The sequence below is a fragment of the Danio rerio genome, chromosome 1, assembly GCF_049306965.1.
Source record: "Danio rerio strain Tuebingen ecotype United States chromosome 1, GRCz12tu, whole genome shotgun sequence".
NCBI lineage: Eukaryota > Metazoa > Chordata > Actinopteri > Cypriniformes > Danionidae > Danio > Danio rerio.
Window position 1 is genome coordinate 16,972,501 of NC_133176.1, and position 15,530 is coordinate 16,988,030.

Genomic DNA, 15,530 nt, shown 5'->3' on the forward strand with positions numbered 1-15,530 from the left:
AATTTGATTAATTGAAACTCAATCCATATATTTTTTAATTAAATAATAATATTGCTTGTAATCTTTTACTTCAATTTTATTAAGTAGATATAGGGTATTATTTTTTACAGTGTATGCAATACTGTTCAAAAGTTTTGTCCGAAGAATTGAACTGTTTTTGTTCATGCGGTGGGCTACACACACATACTTCCAGGTTTTCGATAAGCCAGAACCACCATTCACCTCAGGCCAATATCAGTAATATCATGTCATCGGATTCAGATAAATTCTATATCATACATGATAAGTGCCGTGTAGCACTTTTACAGTTTAAACACATATTCTGTGAGAGAAAAAGGTAGAAATTGAAGGAATTCTTGTCCAATGTTTTACTTGGAATATTCAGTTACACAATGTTGCTTTTATGTGTGTAATGTCATAAAATCCATATGGATCATAAAGACTGACTCAAATTCATTGGTTTTACCTGATATCGAACAAGTTTCAACATTTTGTAGACAATTAAGTGAGGCATATGTAAAATGACAAGAATAATGTTAGTCAATAGTTATTGGCCTGTTTACCATGGTCCACACAATACATACTACCTGACAAATGTCTTGTCGCCTATCCAAGTTTCAGGAACAACAAATAATAACTTGACTTCTAGTTGATCATTTGGTATCAGTGGCTCATGTGAAAGGCAAAGACCTCTAGATTACGCTTGATTTACCAAATAAAATATAATTATGCCTTGATTTTCAGTTGTTTTATTAGGACAGCAAGGTCTGACTTTACTTAAACAAAAGTCTTGCCACTTAACAGAAATAATGTACATTATAGAATATAAAGTCATGGTGCAATGGGAAAAGAATTAATATTGTGTATGACTCCCATGAGCTTGGAGGACTGCATCTATACATCTCTGCAGTGACTGTAATAACTTAATAAAGTCATCTGGAACGGCAAAGAAATCCCAGAGTTCATCAAGATTATTTGTATTAATGTTTAATGTCTCCATCTAACCTCGGACATGCTCAATAATGTTCATGTCTGGTGACTGGGCTGGACAATCCTGGAGAACCTTAACCTTCTTTGTTTTCAGGAACTTTTCAGGAGCGCTATCCTGCTAAATAATTTGCCCTCTCCTGTGGTTTATAATGTAATGGGCAGCACAAATGTCTTTATAACTTAGGCTGTTGGTGTTGCAATCCAATCTGTAGATTGAATGTAACGCCACCATATTGAATGTAACCCTAAACCATGATTTTTTTCTTCACCAAACTTGACTGATTTTTGTATGAATCTTGGGTCCATGCGGATTCCAATAGGTCATCTGCAGTATTTGTGATAATTGGGATGCAGTTCGCCAGATAAAAAAAAATTTGCCTTCAGACACTTTTCTAAATAATCAACTAGAAGTCAAGTTATTATTTGCTGCTCTTACAATTGTGATTGAAAACAAGACTTTTGTCAGGTAGTGTATAAGCCTTGCAAATGTATAAAATAATGCATATTATGCAGAAACTTATAGTAATAATTAATCACATTATATAACAAATAAGCTGATTAATAGCTTAAAGTTTGAAAAAAATGCATGTTTTGATTAATTTCATTAGTTTTGTTAATTTAGTTTTTTGCAGCATTTAATTAAATTTCAATTAAATTCATGTTTATTTATATAGCGCTTTTTATAATGTACATTGTGTCAAAGCAGCTTAACATTGAAGTTTTAGTAAAGTTTTATATGGATTTATTAATCATTCTTACTGTTCAGTGAACGCAAACTGCCGTTGTTTATTAAAGAAGCAAACCTTTCACTGCACGACAGCTGCGCACCTTCAGCAGACCTCCTCATTCCTGCAGCACGAGAGCATTATGATTATAAGCGGCAAAAGTGGCGGATCTGTTCGTCGAAATATCTGACTGCATGTCACCGCATCCCTTAGGACTGTTTGGCGAAATATTTGACTGCATGTCACTGCATATCAAACCGACTGAAACGATATAACTAGAGAAATCTCCACTGTGCTGCTGAGTGAGAGCGCTTCTGACTGAACAGCACAGCAGCGATGACGTAAGCGTGCCGAGGCCTGATTGTGGTGTGAGTGCGGGCCGTCGGGGGAGATGGGAGGGGGGACAATCGAGCTTTGGCCCGGTTCGAGGCAACTGTACCTAGTGTGAATACGGCCTAAGATGGCTGCCATGACCGCTGACCTAAATCACATGACACGTCCTAACCAATAAAATAACTTCAAAATTAAACAAGTATTTAAACAGTCAGAACAACAGCAAAACAACTAGAAGAATAAAAAGTGCAATGATAAAACTAGCCTATCTGCACTAAATTTTAAACACATTAATATGTATTGAGACAACTCCACATCACAAAGAAGAACTGTAATGTTCTCTTCTCATCCTGTCACAACTACAAAGTACAGATTTCAAACCAGGATGACAAAAATAGCACAAAAAGCTCAAAATTCACCTGTTTTCTCCTACATTTTAAACTAACCAATTTCAACATTGTCTATGATGCACAACACAAACGCTACTAAATTTTAGAAAAAAAAGAAGAATTGTCATGAGTCATGACCCTGTAAATCTAATTCAGTTAGTCAGGCTTTAACTAGTTTAGGGGCTTCATTAGTTTTGCTGATTAAAAATCATTGACTACCATTAATTATTAATCATTAACTAGCAAGTCCAACAAAAAAATACAGGGCTGCTCCAGAAACTTCTCTGCAGCTCCAGGCTGAATCAGCTGTATTCATCAGGGAGCTAATTATGGGATTGATCTTCATCATTAATATCTGTATCATCATAATTACTGTACCTTTCCACAATTTAATTATACCCTTGTCTCTAAGGATGACTGAAACGAGATCCATAAACCCAGTATGATGAGATGAGACACTGCCTGTATTACAAACAAATTCACAAATGCATGCACAGACACATATGTGACATTTAAGAAGTGTAACAACACAGAACAACACATTTGATGCTTAAAGGTGATCAGATTATAAATAGATTAGCATTTTTGGACATATGTTTTGCCCATGCATAGACAAAGTACTATACTGTATTTCCACTGACTGTCAAAAAGAAATCACTTTCTTGAATATCCACGTACTGTACACTCTCAGAAATAATGGTGCGAGAGTTGTAACTGGGGTGGTACCTTTTCAAAAGGTACACGTTTGTACTTAAAGAGTTTATATTGGTACCTCAAAAGTATATATTAGTAACTAAAAAATTTAAGAGGAAAACTTCTGTGTTTTTTAGGTATTAATATGTACCGTTTAGGTATTAATATGGACATTATGGACAATATGGACATATGTGACAACTCATGTACCTTTATTTCTTTATTTATTTTCTGTGAAATTTCTGGCATGAAACTCTATGCACACACAGGCTAATAGGTCACCTAATCTGCTCCCGTATCATTAACTACATGGCGCAGGAGATTGGTTGCTGTCACCTCGACAGCCAATGAGCTTGCTCCTCATCAGCTTAAAAGCGGTTTAAACTGCGGCACATTGCGACACATTTTCAAAGACCCTCCTTCACTCCAGCTCTACCTGTGTTTAGGTCTGGTTTGGGGTCTGCTATGCTCTATCTGTGTTATTACTGCTATGTAATATTCTCAAACGTCATGTATGTGTATATACTGGAAGTAGCATGTCTTGGTACATGCTCTGCCATAATAATCAAAGCAGCAGCAGAGTAGCAGATCTATTCCGCTAAGACCAAATACATCAACATTGCCATTTGCATATTGATTATGAATAACTAAACTGCGTTGTTTACAAGTAATTTTGATGCATTTAAAATAATTTTGGGGAATTTTTCTCTCTCTTTTTCTCTATTTTGCATTTGAGTCCTCGAGTAAACTAAATATATCAGATTATGAGACCACAGCTTATACCTTAGACGGCAAAAACAACTGAAAATCTGCATGGGTTTTAATGTCTTGTCAGTTTAAACTCTGGATAACCAGTCAAGCTCCACATTATTCATACCACTGGAAAATTCTGACTTTACGTTTTGTTCTAATGTAAATTAAAAAAAATCAATAAATAAAATAAAAATGAAAACTAAAGTGGGAACAGAGATGGGGTTCTCAAGGTGTATGTGTACCTTGGCTTAAAGGTCAAACAACAAAAAAATAAGGTCAACAATCTTGGTGTGATTCTGGAGTCACATCTGAATTTCAATGGTTATGTCAAAGCAGTAACTAAATCAGCATATTATCATCTCAAAAACATTGCAAGAATTAGATGCTTTTTTAGATGCTTTAGATTTTCATGCTTTTTCACCAGCAGAGTGGATTACTGTAACGGACTCCTCCTTTCCAAAAAGACAGTTGCAACGCAACCAGAACGCTGCTGCTGCTAGGATTATGACCAAAACCAGAAAATCCAAGCACATCACACCTGTCCTCAGGTCTTTATACTGGCTCCCAGTTACATTCCGAATAGATTTTAAAGTAGTATTACTTTATTAGTCTTTAAATCACTAAATGGCCTTGGACCTCAATACATTACAGATATGGTCACTGAATACAAAAAAAAAGATCTAACAGATCTCTCAGATCATTAGGATCAAGTAAATTAGAAATTCAAAAAGTTCATCAAAGCACTATGAATCCACCTTCCAGAAATGATCAGATGTGTATCAAGAATACATTCGAGAAGTTTCACGCGTCCTCTGTTTTTGCAGTCTTAAGTATTGGAACTGAACTTTTGTAGCTGATGATGACGTTACACGAGAACACAAGGACGCAAGACCGCTGAAGAACGCCTATAGAGAAACAGCCAGAGACTCTTTCTTTTAAGGAAACTGAATAGTTTTAATGTTAGTAAGGGTACTCTGAGGAAGGTTTATACCAGTCTGATTGAAAGTATTATCTCCTTTAATAGTTCTTGCTGGTACGGAAATCTTGGAGCTACAAGCAAGTATAAACTTGCAAAGATTGTTAACACAGCAAGTAGGATCATATTGGACCCCCAGAAGCAGCTTGAGTATCTGTATGTAAACCAGACCAGACGGAAAGCCAATGAATTATTATGAATTTGAAAGCTTCCTGCTGATAGACAAAACAGAGTACCCACAGCAAAAACAAATATATTTTTAAGAAATATTTTACACTATCAATTATTACTATATTGAATAAATGACCATGAAGTAGTTTGTGTGTTATTTTGTGGTTTTATAGCCAGGGTTGTGTGTTTGTAATCTGCAGTATAGGAAGCTTTATGTTTGTGCTTTGTGTTTCTGTTTTTGTATTTGTGATGTTTGGGACACCAAAAACGAATTTCCACATGTGTGGACAACAAAGATTTATAAATTCTTAATTCTAATTACTAATTCTAATTCTATTAGTACACTAGATCTGTGAAGCATCATGAACATTGCAACAACAAACTGCTAACACATCCCAATAAGAATTTATTTAAATTCAGGATAGTGTGACATACACTTAAAGAAACAGGGCTTACTGATCTAAGGAACAGTTTCAGACATTGCACAAATCATTCCTGAAATTAATCGAAAACATGAAATGTGAATCAAATCAATTCACTGTCCACTCAAAAGATTCACGCCCATTCCATGTGTGCATATTCACGCACACAGTCACAAGCATGCAGACACAAACGAGGAGAGAATGTGATCTCAGACAGTTGCTCAATATGGGGAGTGATTTTTGAAACAGTCACTCTGTTAGTGCCACTTAAACGGTTCCAAGAATCTCAAATCCACCATGAAGCCCAGATTCGTACTTCAACTCCCCGATAAATCCCCAGACTGACACAATCCAGCACATTGAGAGTGTCTGAGCGTGTGAAGCATCATGCGTGAAAAGAAAAATACTTCAATTATCATCGGCCTCATTATCTCCAGCGTCAACACTGATGAGAGATTAACTGCTAACACTTTGCAACAAGGCTTTATTGGTTAAAGTTAGTTATTGTATTTATTAACATGTGCAAACAATGAACATTACATTTATTATTTATGTTTGTCAATGAGAATAAAGTTGTTCAATGTTCATGTTAGCTCACAGTGCATAATTTTTTTTTTTGCATGTTGCATTAGTAAATGTTGAAGTATGATTAATAAAAAAGTATTATTTATGCATAAGTATTGTTCATACTTAGTTTATGAAAGTGAACGTCAGATGACCAAAATTCAATGTCTAGCCAGCGTCTAAGGACAACGTTATTTTGACATCCAATAACTGTTGATATTTGGTATTTGGTTGATTTTAGATTGTGTTGGAAAGTGACCAAAATCCAACGTCTGATAGATGCATAGAAATACAGTAACGTCCACACAACGTCAAGATGTAACATGATTAGAAGTTGATATTTGGTTGATTCTAGGTTAGACATTGGTTCAGCCGGATTTTCATTTCCAAACTAAATTCAACGTCCCCACCACGTCATTGGAGTACGTCATGGGGACGTAATAAAAAAAAATATATATATATATTATTTACTTTATTGTTAATTCAGGTTATTTTAGAATAAATTGTATATAAAATATATAGAAAGTTTTTTATTTTTTTATTTTACATAAGTTTTTTATTTCAATCCTGTAATTTTTTTTTAATTTTTTTGCAGTACATTTCAGATAGGCTTTAGTTTGTTTCATTAATTTCAGTAAGTTTTAGTTAGTTTTATTGTTTAGGTATTTGTTTTCTTTTATTTCATTGCTCAGGTTTTTATAGTTTTGCATTTTTTATAAGCTTTTTATTTCAACAGTATTTTTTATTTGCTGTACATTATAGTTTGCTTTTAGTTCTTTTTTTATTTTGTGAGCACATTTCTATTAAGTTTTTGTGTACATAGTTTCAGTTTTAGTAATTGTAGTTTAGCAGAGTTAACAGAACATGTACAGTGTTGACCAGAGCAAAGTTTAATGTTTGCACAGCTTACATTAACCATTGTGCCTACAATAAACAAATACAAAATCCAAAACCATACTATCACAAAGGGGAGTGGTCAAGAGCTATGAAAGTAGAGCTAGGCTAGTCATGCGAGTGATAATGCGCTCACTTGTTTGCATACCGGTCTCAAGTCTCACGGAGGAGCATAAAAGGAGGAATGACAACGAGAGTAAGATAAAGCCTGGTTTATACATCTGCGTCGAGTGATTGGCGTGACCCAAGGCGTGTGCCATGCATTTATACTGTACTTCTGTGTGCTGTTAGTGTTCCTCTGCAATAACACTTTTGAAACGCTAACTGGCAGTAGGTGTTTATGTTCCTATGTGTCCAGTTTCTTTGCTAGCGTTTTTTTTTTCTTTTTTAATGCTACCTTAAATGTACAAGTGGCTCAAATTTACTAATTTTGTGGCGGGAAGCAGCAGATGAACAACATCTTTAATCATAAGGTAAACATCAAACAACAGTTTCCATCTACATCTCATTCACGTGACTCCACAATTGTAAACACTCGCTCTATCCCACACTTGTCATTGCTACCAAGCCGACCAATCACAGAACTTGAGCTAAGCATCGTTGCGACATGTAGTTACCAGTGGCGTAGCGCAAAATGCAGAGGCCCCCCTGCAGGGATCGCTGACGGGGCCCCCGATGAAGGGGGGGGGGGGGGGAGATACGTCACACGTCAATTTGCATATCACTGGCGTCATCACGTTCTACCGTTTCTGTTTGTTTAACAGCCTATGGTTAATAAAGGGGCATTTATAATTGCACTACACTTTATATAAGCATGTTTATTTAACTAAATTTATTGCTGTTTGAATACAGTATGTCATTATAGATGTGTAGTGAATGTGCAGTAATCTCTCATATGTAATAAACTCAGACAAGTTCAGAAACTGTCACTAAAATATCTGTGATTGTGAACAAGAAAAGAATAAACGCTCCAATTAAATTGTTAAAATAAAGTAGAAGTACATCGGTTTGACTGTACAAGGGAAATACCTTCACACTGCCTGTGCTAAATCATTTGTCGTCGGTACGCAGAGGGGTGATCTGCTCTCGGGCTGCAGGTGGGAGAGGCTGCTGTAGAGGACTGACTGGGCCGCCTGTCAGTGCTGTGAGGCGGGGGAGGGGCCGGCGGCATCACACGCAGCTCGTTGAGAAGAGTAGGGACGGTACAGTATGGACAAATGACAGTCTAAAAAATATCTCCAATAACACAAAAAAAGTCGCTAGATTTGTCGCTAAGGGGGTCTGAGGGGTATCTAGTGACAAAGTCGCTAAGTTGGCAACATTGGCGGCAAGCAATCAGAATGAAGTAGTCCACCGCTTGAGAGGTGTTCAGAGAACACAGACCTGTGAACTTTGGTTCCGACCACAGTTGTTCCCAAGAGTTTGATTATTGCGTTCGCCGGTGGATTTTTAATTATTGAAAATCACGACGACGCGGGGCCCCCTAATCACGCGGGGCCCCCCCGCGGTGCGTGCCCTGCGGGCCCGTCCGCTACGCCACTGGTAGTTACATTTTTTTGAGAGGTGCGCATCAGTGTTGCCGACTGCCACGGCGAGGGCTATGCGACCACACGAAGGCTGTGCCGGAGCATATGCATGTGCTTGACACAGAAGTATAAATAAGCCTTAAGAGAGGACCAGGCCTGGACATTTTATGTTTGATTGCTTTCAGTTTGGTGGTATAGTTTCCGTGAGGAGATGTTTGTTTTGTTTATTTTTGTAATTAAATTATTTAAACGTTTGTTTGTAATCTTCATATTAAAAATCATTCAGCACATTAGTTAAACATGCATAGTTAACTTTTTGGGGGGGAAATGAACAAAAGTCAGAAAAAGTTTTATGTTCATTCATTAATTTTCTTTTTGGCTTAGTCCCTTTATTAATCAGAGGTCGTCACAGCAGAATGAACCACCAAGTTATACAGCATATCTTATTACACAGAGTATGCCCTTACAGCCACAACCCAACACTGGGAAACTTCCATACATCCTTGCATTCACACACATACACAACAGCCAATTTAGCTTACTCAATTCACCTATAGTGCATGTCTTTGGACTGTGGGGGAAACTGGAGCACCCGGAGGAAACCCACACAAATACATGAAGAACATGCAAACTCCACACAGAAACGGCAACTGACACACCTGGGCTTGAACTAGTGACCTTGTTGTGAGGCGACAGCGCAACCCACTGCACCACCGTGTCACCAAGTTAATATTATATATAATATGATATATATATATATATTTTTTTTTTTTTGTAAATTTTGTAACTAATCATGTTCTCTGATGTGTTTAGCTGTAAAGTGTTATCTTCTGTTATTCCCTAAACATCACAGGTCAAATTTTCCAAAATGGAATGACTGCTTATGAATTCTGAAAATGATATATAGCAGTGGTTCTCAAACTTTTTTTCATCAAGTACCACCTCAGAAAATAATTGTCTCTCCAAGTACCACCAAAATGAGCAGTATTGAAATACAGTAGCGTAGAGGGCCCAGTAAAGCAGCTACAACTCTGCAAAGTTCAAAAACGTGGCAGATTACCTCAGAAATATAAGCTATATGTCATATATGGCATATTATATACATCATTTTTGATAAATTTTGAAATGTGTATAGCATGTACATGACATATTTCATTCCTACGCGTACCACTAGAAGGAACCCACTAGTGGTACATGTACCAGTTTGAGAACCACTGATAAATAGGATTGCTAACTAAGATTTTATTTCAGCCATTTTTACGTTATCATTTTTAGTTTGATTTAGTTTACGTTTTAATTTTTTGTGATTTTTACATTTTATTTCAGTTAACATATAGACCAATAGTGCTAGTCCTAGTTTTTGCTCACTGAAATAACCTTGATTCAAAAGAAAGGATAATTGGAATAAGCAGGATTCCTTCTGGATTCGTATGTCAAACAAAAACTCCCACACTCAAGGACTCCCGTTGCACACTCCGTCCTTGAACTCCCGATAGTTCGTGTCTCCATTAGCAGCAGAAAAGAGTCGTTCAAGCCCTTAAATGGCTCGCATTCACTCCAGCGCGCCGTAACAAACACAAATCCCCACAAGAACTCCAGCCACCAGCCCTGGATTTCAGCCTCACAAATAAATGACAATTACACAGCGTGGCGTGTTTTGCTTGGGCTGGTTCCTGTCTAATGGATCCCGCTGTATAAATAATGACTGTGTTTTGGACGACGCCTCCAGGGTCTTGAGGAATAGAGCTAGGATGAATAAACACCGAAAGCTATGAGAGACTTTACCTAAGGGACCGAGGTTGGCAAGGCGGGCTGTTGTCAATCACCCACATAAAGGTAAAAATACATATGCATACAAGCAAACCTGTCACACATCGGCAGACACACAATGACTACACATACTCAAACACACACACACACACACTCCATTGGTGCCCTTTAAGGTCCAGTGTGACGCCAGTTTCTTGGAGCGTAGAACATTCCACAGATGCCCATGGCCAGAGATGTGAGCTGGAGTGATGTCATTGCTTTCTTAAGGGCGTGGCACAGTTGAGCTGGCATGGTGATTTAGGAGGTGGTGTTTGAATAGTGTGGCACTACATAAATGCTTTTAATCAGAACTGTGTATACAAGCGAGCACAAACATGGAGCGGGAAGTAAGCGCTAGTCATGAAAACATGCTGGAACTGGTTTGAAACCAGCTAAAAATAAATCCAGCACGCATATGGGCCAATCGTGAAATGATTTGCAAAAGGAACATAATAATATACAGTCAAGCCAAAAATTATTTAGACGCCTTCAACATTTGTCACAAAGGGCTCTATTTTAACAATCTAGTCACAAAGTCTAAATCGCATGGCACAAAAGCATTAAGGGAGTGTCCGAATACACTTTTGCTATTTTAAGGATGCGGCGCCTGGTCTAACAGGGTTGTGCTAATTCTCTTAATGAGTTCTGGGTTTATTTTGAGAATAAACCAACCAGAGTCTCATCTCCCATTCCCTTTAAGAGTAAGTTGTGTTGCGCCTCATTAGCTCATTAGCTATTTGTAATTGGAAACACTGAATAATTCACTAGTGAGAAAAGACCATCTGCAGCACAAGGATAAAGAATGAGCCTCCTCCAATCACTTTCATGGATAAGGAAACGGTGTTGTATGCACAGACATCCATTAGCCTTCATAATTAATTTCTTTTGTTAAGGGCAAAGATGTGTTTCAAAAAATATATTTCTAAATTCAGATCTAATTTCCAGCAAACGAATAAATTAACACTAATAATGAAGTATGGTCAAAAAACTGAGTACATACATACATACTGTATAATACATACATACATATAATAAATAATACTGCTAATAATAATAACATTATACAAAAGCAAATTGTCATGAATAAACTGAAAAAAAAAACCTCGAGATCAAGAAGGCATGCAGGCAGTGGTTTTTATATTTATAAAATTTTAACTATAATGCTCTTGCAGTGATCTTTTTTTATCTATTGTGTGAACACATTTGTATTTAGTTTTTATTTACATTGTTTTCGGTTTAGTAATTCTAGTTTAGCAGAGTTAACAGAACACACAGAGTCAAACACAGCATTTTTTTTTTTTTTTTTTGCACAGCTTGCATTACCCATTGTGCAAAGCCTTTTAACGATACAAATAAAATAGTTGTTTGAACAAACACTGAATCCAAAACCATGGAAGAATTTAGACATCTACTTCATATAAATGATCATAGTGTATAGCTAAACATGCAGAGTTCACTTGTTTTTGGAAAGTGTTTTAGATTGTTTTAGATTAATATAGTTTTAGTTTTCAACAATACGTTTTTAAAAATCTGCTTAATTGTAAAATTTAGTTCCACAATGACAAAGCTATATTACTCTAGAAATGACCTAGGAGACGGCTTAAAATCTCAAACTTTATTTGAAGATATACTCAGACTTTTACCTTCCAAAGGGTAAACTTTTAACCATAATATAAGCTGTTGCAGTGAGTCAAAAAAATATATAGAAGTGCAGGTTTGCATTAGGCAAGGAAACTACAGGCTGTCATTGAGGCTATGTGTGGCCCAATCATGCATCATTAGCTGTGTAAATACTGTATTGCCATACCAACAGCTGTCTGCATTATATTTGGTTCATTATAGTCTAATACATTATGGACCTTTCTATTAAAGTTGTATGATATTGTCAAGATGAATTTGATCTGACACAGTCTGGCATGATTTCTGCAGGGCATTACGATTATTATGGATAACTTAACATGAATAACAGATAGTGGGTTCTGGTCAAAAAAAAAAAAAAAAAAAGTTGAGAATCAGTGTTTTAAAAACTGTACAGTATTAGGTGTGTGTTCTCAGTTGTAGAATACAGGTTTAAATCCAGCCTGCATTAATTCCTGTTTCCATTCCATCTCTCTTCCACCCCTATAACTTCATACTGTATCTGCTTTACTATCTCTAAAGCCAAAGCTCGGAAAGCTATCCAAAATAAATACATAGAAAAAAATAAATCAGAGAATGAATGAGACACGAAACTAACTGAAATCTTGTGATGCATAAAAAATACTTTTTCCAGATTTAAATTTATTTGCATGCTTAATTGTTTTGTTATGGACAATTTATGTGGAAATTCCCCAGAATTCCCCTGACGGATGACCTTCTTAGGCATGGCACAAAAGAAGTAAAGGAATACAATCTCAAGTGCAAAAGGAATCATTTATACTGCGTGACCAAAAATATTTAATTTCCTTTTTTATTTTATTTTTTCATGAGTATCAATGTAAAAGTTAACAAACTGCCATCTGATTTATATGCTATTAAAACAGCTATTGTTTACTCATAAAAAAAATAACCTAAAACTACTTACCTTTCTTGTGCGAAGCTTGACAATGCTACCATCAGCTTTGGGGACCATCTCACAGTCCTTGGCTGCAGTGTTTTGAGTCGCCTGATGATCCTCATAGATTCCTTCAGGTTGAGGTTCTCTGAGATCCTCTGAGGCTGTCAGATTTTCACAGTTCCTTGTGTTTAATCCTCTGCATGTTGGTTCCTCTGGCCCATCACCTGATATCTGAGCAGAAGAATCATCTCCAGATTCAGGACACGACCCCTCATGGATGGTTTGGAGTTTGGACGAGCAGTCATGCCATGTATCCATGATGTCTATTACTCCACATTCTTTCAGTTGAGAACTTTCACAAGCATGTGGGTTAATGCATCCAACGTTTAACGTATCACCATCAGCACACTTAAAAATACCATCTCCATTTTCTTCTGGAGTCATATTGCAATCTTTGCATGCTAGATTTGCTTTATTAGCATCTTCTGTGTGGGGAATGTGATGATCTTCTTGAGAAGTTGATGATGATGACATAGGTTTGCTTGAGCGTTCAGTTTTAATACATTTTAAAATTGCCTGTTCAGATGTTTCACAACAATGTCCTTCCTCATTATCACACGGGTCAGCAGATGAATCAGAAGTGGGAGGTTTATTAGTTATTTCTGTGATGCTGCTTGTCACATTCATGTGTTCATATACTAACTTCTCACTGCCCACATTGACCTTCACCATAGATTCTGTGTTTTCCACAGATGTTTCTTCTTTGGGATGAGTTAGCTCAGAGCAGTCTTCTTTGACTGTGTTGTTTAAGGAGATGCCATCCTTCAAAACATTTCCTAAACCATTTGTTTGATCCAACGCTTCAGCAGAAGGCACAAGATGTGACAAGCTAATGGCTGAAGACACTTTATCCTTGTTTAGCTTCTTATTATCTGCATCTCCATTGTGAGTTTGCAAATTTCCCAAAGCAGAATGCTGTAATTCATCTTGATCTGCCACGTTGTTTGAAAGTAGTCTGTTATCTTGCTCACTCTCAAGCTGTGCCTTTTCATTGACAGCATCTCTAGATGTCAACAATTGGCTCTTTACATCTTCACAGTTAGGTTGAGTCTCATTCTTAAACTTTTGCAATATCCTCTCCATCTTTTTTGTACCATTTCCAATATCATCCTGAGGGTAAAGATGATGATGGCCACATTCTGGCATGGAGGCGCATCTACCTCGCCGGTGCCTTGCATGGCAGCAAACCAAGTCTAAGTCATCATAGCTGTACTGTAATCCTGTTCGTGGTGAAGTCACGTGATCCTCCCAGCTTCTATTACGAATGGCAACAGGCATGGCCAGATCCTTCTGTTAGCCCATAGAGCCTTATTATTGCAGCCCACAGAAAAGCACAAAAACAGATACAGGTCTTTCTGGAGAGAGAAAGAGAGGAGGGGGGATACACTTATTACTTCATTGTTAAAGGGTTGTTAGAATTAATGTGATCTTCATATGTGACAGAAATGAAAACGTTCTGTTAAATGAATGCTATTGACATTGAAACTCAAGTGCTCTTAAACTTGTTCAGTCTGAAGAGTCTGTTCTGTGTTAAACTGGAACTGCATTGACAACATAATGATGCCATCAGCCTTCTGAACGTTGTAAATACTACATTTATTAGTAAAGAACCAAGTGTACAGTAACCAATAACTAAATTTCCATTTGCCATGCGATGGCTCAGTGGTTAGCACTGATGCCTCACAGCAAGAAGGTCCTTGGTTTAAGCCCCAAGTGGGTCAGATAGGATTTCCTGGTATAGTCTGCAAGTTCTCCCTGTGTTGGCGCGGGTTCCTCCACAGTCCAAAGACATCCTCTATAGGTGAATTGAATTAATAAAATTGGTCGTAGTGTATGTGTGTAAATGAGTATGGATGTTTCCCAGTGCTTGGTTGTAGCTGAAAGGGCATCTGCTGTGTAAAACATATGCTGAATGAGTTGGTGGTTCATTCTGCTGTGGGGACCCTTGTTAAATAAAGAGACTAAGTTGAAGCAAAATAAATGAATGATTAAATTTCCATAAAATATTGTATTATTATTCATATTATTTATTATTTAGATTTATTATTATTGGGAATTGCAATTCATTTTTATATTTTCTCATTTTTCTTAATTTTGTTTCACGTTTACTAATTTAATTTTGTTATTACTTATTTGCTCATTCATTCATTCATTCCTTTATTTTCTTTTTGGCTTTGTCCCTTTATTAATCTGGGGTCACCACAGTGGAATGAACCGCCAACTTATCCAGCATATGTTTTACACAGCGAATACTGTTACTTTTTGGTTGGCCATCTGTTTGTTTCTAATGAGCTTCCTTTTTTCGTTACTGCAGACAGAAGAAATGCCCGCATGTGTTTTTCCTTAACACAACAGTAATCTGGTAGTGATTGTGTTGCATTGGCTTTTCAGGGTTATTTATTGTGATCTCCTGATTGAAACAGAGAAATACTGGGAAATGTCTCTAGACAGATGGCATTTCATGCCATTCATCCTGATAATCTTAAAATGTAAGCAAAATCACCTGTTTTGTCATCTCTTAGATCGTATGCTCAAGAATCATTCAAATACTAGCTCTAAAATTACATTGGTTAATTAGTAACGGTTTCTGCTGTTCTGACGTCAGCTGCAGATGTGAATGAATGGTGGAAGAAAGTAGTTCCTGGTACAAAAAGGATTTTTAAAGTATACGTGTTTGATTTTCTTTTTA

At 36.8% G+C, this 15,530-nt stretch overlaps 1 protein-coding gene across 1 annotated transcript in view; it reads right to left on the minus strand.

The window, feature by feature from the left end:
* dlc1 (DLC1 Rho GTPase activating protein) overlaps window positions 1–15,530 on the minus strand; it is a 236,967-nt gene that overhangs the window by 191,735 nt on the left and 29,702 nt on the right. The window contains exon 4 of the mRNA XM_073949948.1: window positions 12,809–14,196. Coding sequence (XP_073806049.1) covers window positions 12,809–14,119 — 1,311 coding nt within the window. The 5' untranslated portion in view covers window positions 14,120–14,196. The remainder of the gene's footprint in view (window positions 1–12,808; window positions 14,197–15,530) is intronic.